Here is a 12,600-nt window from a genome sequence, read left to right as displayed (position 1 = left end):
TGCAATAATGTCTCCCACAGAGTAGCCTCAAATGCTTCTCTACCAGCAAACCCCCATTACATCTCAATGTTCAAAGTTCAAACCCCTCCTAAATCTAGTTTCATATCAACTCTTTCTGGGAAAAAACCACCAATAATTTAAGAAGAAATGGAATATGAATAGTTTCTATTCGCTTTCACAATTGATGAAGGAATTGTCTACATTCGATCTCGATCCCGAAACTACCAGATTCGAACAAATGTGTCCCACAGTGAAGCAATGGCAAAAGCAACTGGTAAAACAAGCTGGCCTCTGTAGAAAACGGTACTTGGTGAGGAGCCACTCTTTTCGGTCAATGGAGCAGCTTTAGGAGGTGGAGGCGGGTTCTCCACACGGACTGCAGCTTCATGCCGCCGTAGCAGAACCCTTTGCAACTAATGAAATAATAATGGCGAGTCACGTTAAGCGGAACCACATCCCTTCCAGCTCCAGTTGTCCAGTTGTGAAGTGGATGATCAGAATTGCAGGACTCATAGTTTGTCTTGTTCACCTCTAGAACATTCATCTGGTTCCGGTCATATACAAAGATTGGGAAACAAGTGAACAAACACAATCAATCAGACACCATAGATAACAATTGGCCAGGTTGTTAAAACAATAATTTCAATCAACCGTAACTCAAAAAATGGGATTTGCAGCAACTTAATTGTCTCAGCCTCAGGCTATGTTATCCGGTCTCAAGAGGTGAGTATAATACGTTACAGAGGATCATTCCTTGATGCTCATTCATATTCATATACGTGTCTGACATTAATGTTAGATAGGAGTATTTTGAGAAAAACAAAGAAGTCCGGATAACAAAGGTTTCTATTATGTTAAAACAAAGCCTTAACCTCAAAAGTTAGTCACAATTTGAAAACCTATAGATGTATGAGTGGTTACCATCTTTCTTTGCTACTAGAACTCAAGTGTAAACGTCAGGAGACTATCGGACATAAATACTTCAAGAAAAATAAAGAACCGGAATAGCATAGGTCCAATGCTTAGAGAGGCTTTTATAGGGTTTTGAAGACCTAAAAGATTTCATTTAGCATAAGAAACTTGAATAACCATTGTTAACACTCAGGACCAAGGATTTAAATTAGTTTTCAGTCAGGTCGATGAATGCATTTCGATCAATTGAGTAAATATAAGCTATGAATATCAACCGCAGAAACAACAAAGTAAAGTTTCCAGACCTGGGAAAAACTTTAAACTTCTTTTTCTCACTTTCCTTAATGCTTATGCACTTCCTGGGCAGCTAAAGTATGAACTTTAACATCACTTTGTAGACCAATACACACACCCAAAAAGCACATTTAAAAACTATAATCTTTTAAACCTAGATTATTATATTCCCTTTCAAAAAAAGTAAAGCGATTATGTAAAACGAGAGAATATTCTAAACCTAGCAGGTAAACTATAGCTTTCCAGGAAAACAAAGACAAAAAGTTGAAGACTTGAGACTGTCAATTCATTTGAAAACAACCCATGCGCAGATCTATCAATTTTATCAACCAGAAAACAAGCCAAAGTGTTTGAAAATGCAGAAAAGATAGCGTAATTCAGCAGTAGATCTAAAGAAAGATGAAGGGATAACAAGTTACAGAGCCAGTCGCCATTGTAGAAGTGCTTTCCTTGAGCCCAGACACTGTAATTGACATTAGTGGTCCAACCCACGCCTCCCCCTCCAACGATGTACCTAGTAGCATCGGCCTGTGGCACCATTAACAGTAAAACCAGTCCAAAAGCTGCCATTTCCATCATCATCACCACTTTGCTTCTCTCCATTGCTGAGCTTGACTGCTTTGCTGTGAAATGGGTTTTTGCTTCTGGTTATGGGACTTCAACTGCTTCAGATTTTTTTATTATTTTATTTAGAATAATAACATTTCTCTCAAACCTAAATTTGTAAACTTGTTTAATTAATCGGTCTCATAGATCCCCCCCCCCCTCAAATGTGAATGATAGGATAATTAAGAAAGAAAGGCATCTTCGACCCGATGTTGATTAGACGTTGAAGATTTCAAATCAAACTAAAACAAAATCGAAAGTTTGATTTAAGATTTAATGTTGATTCGAAAACTAAGTAGAGTGGGAAATATAGTTGTTGCCTATTCCATATCAACATCAATATCAACACAGTATGCCATCAAACTGTTAATGAACAGCCACTGGAAACTTGATTATCTATACATTTTCTTTTTCATCACAACTACCAACAAAAACCCCGCTCAATTTCCTTGGGATTTGTCTAACCTTCTCAACAGGTACTCGACTTGGACTTTCTGTTGAAAGTATTAAAATGGTTTTCAAGTGTGGTAATTAATTTTAAAAAAATAATTTTTAAAGTTTGGTAAATATTTCTTTGAAATGATTTTTAAAGTTTGGTAAATGTTTCTTTGAAAAATAGTTTTTCAAAGTTTAGTAGATGTTTGTTGAAAAATGATAATGGGATAATCACAATTAATCTCTAGGTTTTAGGGTATTTACAAGATTAAGTCCTTAAGTTTCAACTATAAATACCCTAGCTCATTTAGCTTCAAAACTATCCCAAAAATCATTTCTTTTTCCCAATACTAGAGAGTTTCCTTGTGAGTAGTGAGTGTTTTGTAAACACCTGTAAATTTTCTCTCTTAGTAAAAGATCTGCAGCAGTCCGGAGACGTAAGCACAATTGGCTGAACTCTGTTATCAATTTTGGGTATTATTTTTCCGCTTTTATTTTGTATTCTCACTAATCTGGTTATAGGGAAATTACTTGTACTTGGTTTATTTCTCAACAACTGGTATCAGAGCTTTTGAGTTGTGAATTTTGTCAATTTTTTGCGATGTTACTATTCGGGTTACTATTCACGTGAATAGTGAATTTCGTGAATAGTAAAATTCGGTCGGTGATACGAGTTTGTCGACGGAGGTGTTCTAATACACGGCGGTTCGCAAAATTGTCAGAAACGATCCAAACGAAGCCAGATTCGAGTGGGAGCGATGGCTGCAGACGAAGGGAATGTGAAAATTGAAAAGTTCGATGGCGCGGACTTTGGATTTTGGAAGATGCAAATTGAAGATTTTCTATACCAGAAAAATCTATATCAACCCCTCTCAGGAAAACAACCAGAGGGCATGAAGAATGAAGACTGAGCTCTTCTCGACAGACAAGCCCTCGGAGTTATCCTACTGACGTTATCCCACAATGTTACTTTCAACATAACAAAGGAAAAGACCACGGCGGGTCTTATGACGGCTCTCTCCAGTATGTATGAGAAGCCATCGACCTCAAACAAAGTTCATTTGATGAGGCGATTATTCAATTTGCGGATGACAGAAGGGGCATCGGTGGCACAACACCTAAATGAACTCAACACAATCACAACCCAGTTGAGTTCAGTGGAAATTGAATTTGATGATGAAGTTCGAGCTTTAATTCTCTTATCATCTTTACCAGACAGTTGGAATGCTACTGTTACAGCAGTCAGCAGTTCGTCGGGAAACAGCAAATTAAAATTCGACGATGTTCGAGATCTGGTACTGAGCGAAGAAATTCGACGGAGAGAATCGGGTGAAGCATCAACCTCCTCACCCTTGCACACGGAGTCCAGATGGAGAACTTTATAAAGAAATTCAAATCGTGGCATATCGAAATCCAGAAGGGGAAAATCAAGACTTCAAAAGAGATTGCCGAGCACCGAAGAAAAATACCGGCGCACAGGAATCTGCCAACATGACGGAGGAGACAGGTGATGCCATGATTTTAAGCGTCAACAGTCCGATTGAATCATGAATTTTGGATTCAGGGGCATCTTTCCACTCCACGCCATGCCAAGAAATCATGGAGAACTATGTTAGTGGTGATTTTGGGAAGGTTCATCTTGCTGATGATGAAACCTTGAAGCTCGTCGGAAAAGGAGACATCCGACTAAAACTGCCAAACCAGACCACCTGGAAGCTGACAGGAGTGAGACATATTCCTGGTCTCAAAAGAAATTTGATTTCTGTAGGACAGCTTGATGGAGAAGGATACAGTACAACCTTTTCAGGTTGTAAATGGAAGATTACCAAAGGAGCAATCGTCATTGCTCGTGGTAAGAATACTGGTACTCTCTATGTAACCTCAAATTTAGAGAATATCATTGCAGTAGCAGATGCTGATGGAAAATCAAACCTATGGCACCAAAGGTTTGGTCATATGAGCGAGAAAGGGATGAAGACACTTTTGTCAAAGGGGAAGCTGCTGGATCTAAAGAATGTAGATGTCGGACTATGCGAGGATTGCATCTTTGGCAAACAAAAGAAAGTCAGCTTTGCAAAGATTGGTAAGACACCCAAGGCTGAAAAGTTAGAGTTAGTTCATACTGATGTATGGGGACTATCTCCAGTTCCATCTCTTGCAGGCTCATTATATTATGTCACCTTCATCGATGATTCTACAAGGAATGTGTGGGTTTATTTTCTGAAGAAAAAATCAGAAGTCTTTGATACCTTCAGAAAATGGAAGGCCATGGTGGAAAATGAGAATGGTATGAAAGTCAAGCGGTTGAGGTCTGACAATGGAGGAGAGTACAGAAATAGGAGATTCAGAGATTTTTGCGCAAACAATGGGATCAAGATGGAGACAACAGTTCCCATGACACCGCAGCAGAATGGCGTAGCAGAGCGCATGAACATAACTCTGAATGAACGTGCCAGAAGCATGAGGATACATGCCGGATTGCCCAAATTTCTATGGGCTGAAGCTATTAACACTGCAACTTACCTTATCAACCGTGGGCCCTCAGTTCCTTTGGATGGCAGAATACCAGAGGAAGTTTGGAGCAAGAAAGAAATAAACCTTTCACACTTAAGAGTGTTTGGTTGTATTTCTTATGTACACATAGACTCCGCTGAAAGAAATAAACTTGATGCTAAGTCCAACAAATGTGCCTTTGTTGGTTACGGCGGTGATGAGTTCGGTTACCGGTTTTGGGACTATGAAAATCGGAAGATCATTATAAGCAGAGATGTCATTTTCAATGAGAATGTGATGTACAAAGACAGGTCAACTGTAGAATCAAGCAGCTCCAATACCAAAGCTGAAACAAAGGAATTTGCTGAGTTTGAGGAGATTTCTGGAAATGATGTTCAGATCAGTCCTGAAGCAGTTCAAGAAGAACCAGTCACACCGGAACTAAGATGCTCCTCCAGAATTCCTAAACCAACCCAACGGTATTCTCCTTCTTTGCACTACTTGTTGCTGACTGACAATGGTGAACCAGAGTGCTATGATGAAGCAATGCAAGTGGATGATTCAGTCAAGTGGGAGTCTTCCATGAAAGATGAGATGGACTCGATTTTGTCAAATCAGACGTGGGAATTAGCTGAATTACCACCAGGCAAGAAAGCGCTTCACAACAAGTGGATTTACAGGATCAAAGAAGAGCACGATGGGAGCAAACGCTATAAAGCGAGATTGATTGTCAAAGGTTTTCAGCAAAAAGAAGGTATTGACTACAATGAAATTTTTTCTCCAGTCGTGAAACTGTCTACAATCAGACTGGTGTTGAAAATTGTAGCTGTAGAGAATTTACATCTTGAGCAGTTAGATGTAAAGACAGCTTTCCTTCATGGTGATTTGGAGGAAGAAATCTATATGAGGCAGCCAGAAGGCTTCATAGAGGCAGACAAGAAAAACCTGGTATGCAGGTTGAAGAAGAGCTTGTATGGTTTAAAACAAGCTCCTAGACAGTGGTACAAGAAGTTCGATAGTTTCATGAGTAGCAGTGGTTTTACCAGATGCCAAGCAGATCATTGTTGCTACATCAAGAGGTTCGACAATAGCTTCATTATTTTATTGTTGTACGTTGATGACATGCTCGTTGCAGGCTCAGACATGCAAGAGATTATAAACTTGAAGCAAAAATTGTCAAAGCAGTTTGCTATGAAGGATCTGGGCGCTACAAAGCAGATTCTTGGGATGAGGATCAAGAGAGACACAAAGTCAGGGACTTTGATATTTTCACAGGCTGAGTACATCAACAAAGTACTCTCCAGGTTCAACATGCAAGATGCTAAACCAGTAAGTACACCTTTAGGTGTTCATTTCAGACTCTCCAAAGAACAGTCACCAAAGACGGAGGAAGAACGTGCACACATGGTGAAGTTGCCGTACACCTCAGCGATTGGAAGTCTAATGTATGCCATGGTTTGTACCAGACCAGATATTGCTCAAGCAGTGGGAGCTGTTAGCAGGTACATGAATAATCCGGGCAAGGTACACTGGGAAGCAGTCAAATGGATCCTCAGATATCTGCGGGGTATCACAAACAAAGCACTTTGTTTCAAAGGTGGAGATACGATACTGACAGGCTATGTAGATGCTGACTTAGCCGGAAATGTTGACATCAGAAGGAGCACTACAGGGTATGTCTATACTCTAGGAGAAACCGCAGTGAGTTGGGTTTCTCAACTACAGAAGATAGTTGCTCTCTCCACAACTGAAGCAGAATATGTCGCTGTTACGGAAGCTAGCAAGGAGATGGTTTGGCTCCAAAGTTTCTTGGAAGAGTTAGGCAAGAAACAAGAAAACAATGTCTTGTATTGCGACAGTCAAAGTGCTATACATCTAGCAAAGAATCCGTCTTTTCATTCCAGGACAAAGCACATACAATTGCGATATCATTTTATCCGGTCTCTTCTGGAAGATGAGATTTTGAAACTTGAAAAGATCAGTGGAGCTCAAAATCCGGCAGATATGTTGACAAAGACGGTGACTACAGACAAACTGAAGTTTTGTTCAACTTCAGTTGGCATGCTAGAGTAACAAGACTAGAAAAGCTGTTGCATTGATCGAGGTGTGAAGACAGATTAAAATCAGTCTTCAAGTGGAAGATTGTTGAAAGTATTAAAATGGTTTTCAAGTTTGGTAACCAACTTTGAAAAAATGGTTTTCAAAGTTTGGTAAATGTTTCTTTGAAAATGGTTTTTAAAGTTTGGTAAATGTTTCTTTGAAAAATAGTTTTTCAAAGTTTGGTAGATGTTTGTTGAAAAATAATAATGGGATAATCACAATTAATCCCTAGGTTTTAGGGTATTTACAAGATTAAGTCCTTAAGTTTCAACTATAAATACCCTAGCTCATTTAGCTTCAAAACTATCCCAAAAATCATTTATTTCTCCCAATACTAGAGAGTTTCCTTGTGAGTAGTGAGTGTTTTGTAAACACCTGTAAATTTTCTCTCTTAGTAAAAGATTTGCAGCAGTTCGGAGACGTAAGTACAATTAGCTGAACTCCGTTATCAATTTTGGGTATTATTTTTTCGCTTTTATTTTACATTCTCACTACTCTAGTTATAGGGAAATTACTTGTACTTGGTTTATTTCCCAACACTTCCTTCGTCAATGGCATGATCCACTCGCCGTACAAGTCGGCCACCAAGCTTGGGTTTATCTTGTAAGTTGGGCAGTCACCGTCTTTGCAGATTTCAACCGGCACTTCTTGTCCGTAAGTTCTGGTTTTCATTTCCACTCGTTTCTTGACCGATTCTTCGACCTTGGGGAATTTCAGCAAATTCATCAGCCCATCTCTATCCTGCAAAGTTTCAAGAACAAATAATCAAAACACACGATCCGTTGCAAGGGCTTCAGTTTAACCGAGTGTTCTTTGAATGAAACTCATAAACAATACCTGTTCTTTGATGGCAGCTTGATAAGCTTCTGGAGAATCCCGGAACTTGCATTCCGCTACAAATTTCCCGTAACGAATCCTCTTCGAAAGAGCCTGCAAACACATGGCGTCACAAACGGCAGTGGACCCACAGTTTCCGTCTTCTCCTTCCTTGGCTAATTTCGGAACGATATTCTTGAAGTAGATCTCCCACACTTTAGGGTTCATATTGATTTTATCAGCAATGGGATGCAGTACCTGTTTGATTATCAGGAAAAAAGAAAAAGGCTCCAGTAAGAAGCTAAAACCTAGCAAAAGAGCGATGAAAGTATCATTTTTACCTTATGTCAAAGGTGGTAACAATGGGGCAGGTAATTCTTCCCGGAAGAATGGATGCTCGTCCGGGCTATTGTATCTGCCAACCTGGGCATGAAGCTTTTCGGTTTCTCTAAGCATATACTGGATCAAAGAGCCATGGAAACCTTCAATTGAAAAGGAATCAGGGTCATATGTACTCTTATTTTGACAGTATTGAGCTCTCTCCAGAAGGCTAAAGATTATGCTGTCCTCTTGTCGGATTAACGAGTACCTCACGGCATCGAGTGTCAAGTTCTCGCTGTCATCCACCCTTTGCGTTGTTACCGTTCTACAGAGAAAGCAAAAGGATCACATTTGAACAATCTAGAAGAATTCTGGGTAAAGAACGAAAGGGTGAATTCTTTTTCATACCCAATAGATTTGGAGGCATGAACAGATTGGATTATTTTATTGGACGATCTTGCAGGGCATTGGAGCTTGAAGATGGGGAATTCTCTTGTTGGTGAAGTTAAAACAAGACTGGGTCTTGAAAACTTGGTTGCTCCGTTAACAGAAAACGAAGGTGGAGAAGAAGCACTCAGCAACTTGGCCTCCATTGATCTTCAACTGAAAGGTATAGTAAGGAATGCAGAAGTTCGAAGCTTTGAAACAATGAGTTCACTGAGAAAAATACGAAGCATACGAGTATATATATATATATATATATGCACAGAAATATAAATTTCGGAAAGAAAACTGACTGATTCGCGGGTTCTTTGTGGTAGTTAAGAACGAGGTTCCAGAAGCTGTTTCATCTGTAACTGTTAACTGCCTCTCAATTTTTCCTTGCTGACGTGGTATTTTAAAATGATAAAATAATAGTCCTTTATAATTATATTCTGAATTCTACTCTAATATATATATATATATATAACAAAATACATTACATATTTCATATATTTAATATGAAATATATATTTTCATATTTGCACGAATTAGATGATCTTAATGATTAATAAGATTATCGTTAATTTTAAAGATTTTATATTCGAATACGTTGATATTTAAATATTTATTATTAAATAATTAAAAATCGACTTTAGATTCACTTTATACCTATTGGTTCTTGTAAACATAAATGGTGGATTTATTGACGTGTCAACACTAAAAATCAAGATGGTAATATTAGAATAAATCTCAAATTTAAAGATTGTGTGTGATTAGTCGATACTATTGATCTAATATTTTAGACGCTTAATTTGAACATAATCTAAGGATCTTCCAATTAAATGATTTTGATTTCCTTCAGGTAGGGGTATAAACGAGGCGAGTCGTGTTCGAATATTGTTGAGTTCGATTTGAAAACTCTGAAATTGAGCTCGATTTGACTCGAAAACTCGTGAGTTTAAAATTTTCAAGCTTGACTCGAACTCGAAAACTTGAACTGAAGCTCGTGAATAGCTCGAAAAGGCACGAAATGAAAAAAAAAATATTCTTAAACTTAACTCGATCGATGCCTCAAACTCAAACTCGAACTTAAACTTTAAATACATAAAAATCTTACTGTATTTTAAAAAAATCAATACATAAATGTTAATATTATTAATAATTTATTTTTAAAGAAAATAAAAGCTTAATATATTATATTTTCGAGCTGCTCACGAGCTTTTCAAGTCAAATATCAAATAATTCATTTTGGTTCGTTAAGAACTCGAGTCGAGTTCGATCTCGATTCATGTTCATAGTCGATCTCGAGTTCGCGATCTGTCTTATCTCATTTACAATCATACATTAAGGAAGAAGAAAACCAAAGCAGTAAAGCGACAGCGTTTCGCCATGCAATTATCTTCTTCCTGTTTTTTCAGAAACCCTGTCCATTAAATAAAAAGCCTTTTCCTCTGCTTCAACATTTCAATTCCTTGGCGCCATAAACAGCTGCCGTTTCTGTTTAAATCTCTGTAACAACCCCGGAAAAAAAGGGGGGGATGAGTACTTGCAATCGTCTAATCAGTACATATTTATCTAATCTTCATTGTAAACTTGACTTGAACCCTAAACCCTTCTCTCTTCCTCTTTCACTTCGCCCGCTCACTTCAGGTACGCTTCGTTGAATAAAACCTTCATTTTTTTATGTTACTTGCAAAACCCATATTTTTTGTTTCTTAATTTCATGTTCTATTAGTTAAATGTAATGTCTTTTTGTTTTCTGTTTTTTGGAGGGTTTAAATTTAGCGCCTTCCTGGAAGGTATTCCTTATTTGGAGAACATTCTGGAAGAGTTAGATTAATTGTATGTAGATGAAAGAAGCTATCCCTTTATTCATCTTAATTCGGTTAAATGCAGTTCCTTTATGCAGTCCAATTAGTTCTAGTAGAATCCGAACGAGGCCTTTCTCGGCTTTACAAGAAGTAGCCCATTTAGAAGATGAATCCCCGGATGATTTGGCAAAGGACACCGTGGCACACCTGCTGACTCACCAAGATGATATTTCGAAGCTGATGAAAATGGAGAGGAAATCGGGAATGGATTTCCATAGCAAGCGGTGGTTTCCTTACTTCGATAGGTTTAGGTGTGGGAATGAATCCCTGAGCAGCAGCGAAGTTATAGAGGCCATCGAACCTGCCTTGATGGAGGAGAGGAAAGAAAGGTTGAAGAGGGTGGTGAGAAATAGGAGCTATTCAGTTTGCTTGGTTGTGGAAGGGTTGTCTGATTTTGGCAATGTTTCGGCCACGTTCAGGTTTGCTGATGCCCTTGGCTTGCAGTCGGTTCATGTTGTATCGTGTGACAGCTCGAAAAGGTGGTAAGATGATTCAAGCCAAGATGGGTCTTGTTTTTGGTTGTGGTTGTTTAGTTCAAGCATTTTAAGTTGTTGTACCTTACATTATTGTTGCATATAGTAAATTCGCAGTTTGACTTGCGTAATTTCTTCTGTTTTTAGTTTGTTCAATCAATCAATTGCTTTCCGAACATCATTTGTCTATCCAGATACAGAGAAAACAGACATGTTAGCATGGGTGCAGAGAAATGGTTGGATATCGAACTTTGGAACTCTCCGAAGGAGTTTTTTGAAGTTTTAAAATCATGCAGTTACCGGATCGCTACCACACACTTAAGAATGGATGCGGTATTGATTTTCCCCCACTTTTGATAGTACTTCTTTTTAAAATAGTGATCCTTAAATCAGATTGCTCTCTTTTTCTCTTAAATCAGATTTTCTTTCACTGACAAAAAAAATTAAAATCCTTAGCAAGTATATGGCCTCGGATGATCAAAGTTAGAATATTCTAAGTTGGGATACTTGCATAACTCTCTATTTGCAGGTTTCCATATATGACATGGATTGGTCAAGGCCAACTGCAATTGTAGTTGGGAATGAAAATAGGTAAATTTCTGTAGTTTATTACAATATTAAAGGTGTTTTATGATTTTCTCATTTCAAGTCCATCCAATGCCCTGGTTTTGTTGATGTGTTCCATGCCTTGTAATATAATTATGTGCTGTTTTTGTTTCTGTAATATGGCCAAATTTTTTTGTCATGGTTCTCCGTGCTATTCTCTCTTTTGATGTTCCTTGAGGTTTATGTTACCCTGATTTCAGGGGAATAAGTGATGAGGCACTGGAACTGTCAGATTTGCATTGCAGTATTCCGATGAAAGGCATGGTTGATTCTTTCAATGTTTCAGTGGCCGCTGGCATAGTCATGCACCAAGCTGTTTGTGACTGAACAATGCGCCTGGTAATATTTACTGTCTAAATCCATAGACCTATTGGCATCGCACGAATTGTGATTGTTCTATCTTTTAATAAATCTTGCCCGATTAAAGAGATAGTAGAAGATACTTGCATGAATCTCTGTTTCCCAAAACTGACTGAACCTGTTATCTGTACTCGTTTCTACTCTAGTCCATAGACAGGATTTTTGTTGCATTGCGACGATTAAAAGTCTTTTCCTTTAGAAACGAAATGTTCCTGTTTCAACCGGTCTCGAACATTTTCAACCTTTTCTAGATATGAATCAATTCTTTTTCCTATGCATCTATAAATATCCTTGGGCTATCAAGTCATGGGGTTTTTTTTCTTGATTAGTGTTCTAAACTCAGGGAGGTTGAAATACACTTTTATCTGCACGTCAGTTTACTTGGTCCTTTTTGCAATTGTTGTTCCGAGTTTCAGACCATTTCATATCGAGTTCCATGGAGCATTGCACTACATTAACTATTAATTAGAGATAAGCCCTCTCCATTACAGAATGGTGGATTCCTTCCGGACATAGATTACAAGATATGTATGCTTCTAGTATTTGCAATAGTAGTAACTTCCTCGTGAAGTTGTTTGTCAGCTTCGATTTATTTTAATTACATAGATTTTGTCCGACACAGGGTTGCCATGGTGATTTGAGTGAGGACGAAAGCCAAATCTTACTTGCGGAGTTCTTGTTGCGTCATAATAATAGCTCAATCAGCATAGCTCACGAGTACGCTAAGCGGAAGGCACGTATACCTCCCATACCAAGACTATGATGGAGCAGTAAAAGTCAACGTATGATTTATGTACGATTATGATACTTTTCAACTCCAAAGTCTCAGTAGATGTTGCAGCCAAGTCAGATGCAATGCACAGAGTTAAAAGCATTGTTATTTTTTTTAT

At 38.2% G+C, this 12,600-nt stretch overlaps 2 protein-coding genes and 1 pseudogene across 2 annotated transcripts; 1 reads left to right on the top strand and 2 right to left on the bottom strand.

Annotated features, from left to right (window-relative positions):
* Nucleotides 1–107: 107 nt before the first annotated feature.
* LOC120181676 lies at nucleotides 108–1,832 on the bottom strand (annotated as a pseudogene).
* A 420-nt stretch (nucleotides 1,833–2,252) lies between these two features.
* Nucleotides 2,253–8,664, bottom strand: LOC120181738 (chorismate mutase 1, chloroplastic-like). The gene is made up of 5 exons (XM_039186817.1): nucleotides 8,386–8,664; nucleotides 8,000–8,302; nucleotides 7,678–7,921; nucleotides 7,381–7,581; nucleotides 2,253–2,306 (listed from the first exon to the last, which is right to left on the bottom strand). Exons 1-5 carry the CDS (start codon nucleotides 8,568–8,570, stop codon nucleotides 2,253–2,255), a joined length of 987 nt encoding a protein of 328 aa, XP_039042748.1. The 5' UTR covers nucleotides 8,571–8,664.
* A 1,194-nt stretch (nucleotides 8,665–9,858) lies between these two features.
* LOC120181674 (tRNA (guanosine(18)-2'-O)-methyltransferase-like) lies at nucleotides 9,859–12,380 on the top strand. Its single transcript, XM_039186762.1, has 6 exons — nucleotides 9,859–10,050; nucleotides 10,297–10,750; nucleotides 10,939–11,077; nucleotides 11,274–11,335; nucleotides 11,551–11,689; nucleotides 12,333–12,380. Exons 1-5 carry the CDS (start codon nucleotides 9,939–9,941, stop codon nucleotides 11,675–11,677), a joined length of 894 nt encoding a protein of 297 aa, XP_039042693.1. The 5' UTR covers nucleotides 9,859–9,938; the 3' UTR covers nucleotides 11,678–11,689; nucleotides 12,333–12,380.
* The last annotated feature ends 220 nt before the right edge of the window (nucleotides 12,381–12,600 follow it).

Source organism: Hibiscus syriacus, unplaced genomic scaffold (assembly GCF_006381635.1).
Source record: "Hibiscus syriacus cultivar Baekdansim isolate YM2019G1 unplaced genomic scaffold, ASM638163v2 tig00112530_pilon, whole genome shotgun sequence".
Lineage (NCBI taxonomy): Eukaryota > Viridiplantae > Streptophyta > Magnoliopsida > Malvales > Malvaceae > Hibiscus > Hibiscus syriacus.
Note: the sequence above shows the minus strand (reverse complement) of the source record. Positions and strands in the feature narration are given on the sequence as shown.